At 42.9% G+C, this 368-nt stretch overlaps 1 protein-coding gene across 1 annotated transcript in view; it reads right to left on the reverse strand.

Annotated features, from left to right (window-relative positions):
- Positions 1-95: 95 nt before the first annotated feature.
- The window catches only part of LOC107577397 (protein sidekick-2-like), a gene marked incomplete at both ends in the record, with an annotated part of 4,219 nt that continues 3,946 nt past the window's right edge, over positions 96-368 (reverse strand). Inside the window, 2 exons of the mRNA XM_016263481.1 lie at positions 96-211; positions 298-368. Coding sequence (XP_016118967.1) covers positions 96-211; positions 298-368 — 187 coding nt within the window. The remainder of the gene's footprint in view (positions 212-297) is intronic.

Consider the following 368-nt stretch of genomic DNA (forward strand, 5'->3'; position numbering starts at 1 on the left):
CATTAGTCATAGAGGGTCAACAGATAACCATCATGCAGAAAATATCCATGGGAGTCACACTAAAAGCATTTTCCACATAGTCATCAGAGTCTGACCTTATAACCCTGAATATCTCCATTCTGAGTCTCCAGCGGAGGCGGGTCCCACGTTACATCAAATTGTGTGGCAGTAGCTGATTGGATGATCACATTTTGAGGCGGGGCAGTGGGAACTGTGAGGGAACACCAATGTGAGGTGAAGTTTTGCTCCTTATTGTTTGTAAGCTAAGAAAAACTTTATAAAGATAAATGTTTTTACCTGCTTCACCAACAAAGACTTCCTGCGGTGAGCTAGTTGGTCCCTCACCAACAGCATTATAGACACTCATT

Source organism: Sinocyclocheilus grahami, unplaced genomic scaffold (genome assembly GCF_001515645.1).
Source record: "Sinocyclocheilus grahami isolate Dianchi unplaced genomic scaffold, SAMN03320097.WGS_v1.1 scaffold5924.1, whole genome shotgun sequence".
Taxonomy (NCBI): Eukaryota; Metazoa; Chordata; class Actinopteri; order Cypriniformes; family Cyprinidae; genus Sinocyclocheilus; species Sinocyclocheilus grahami.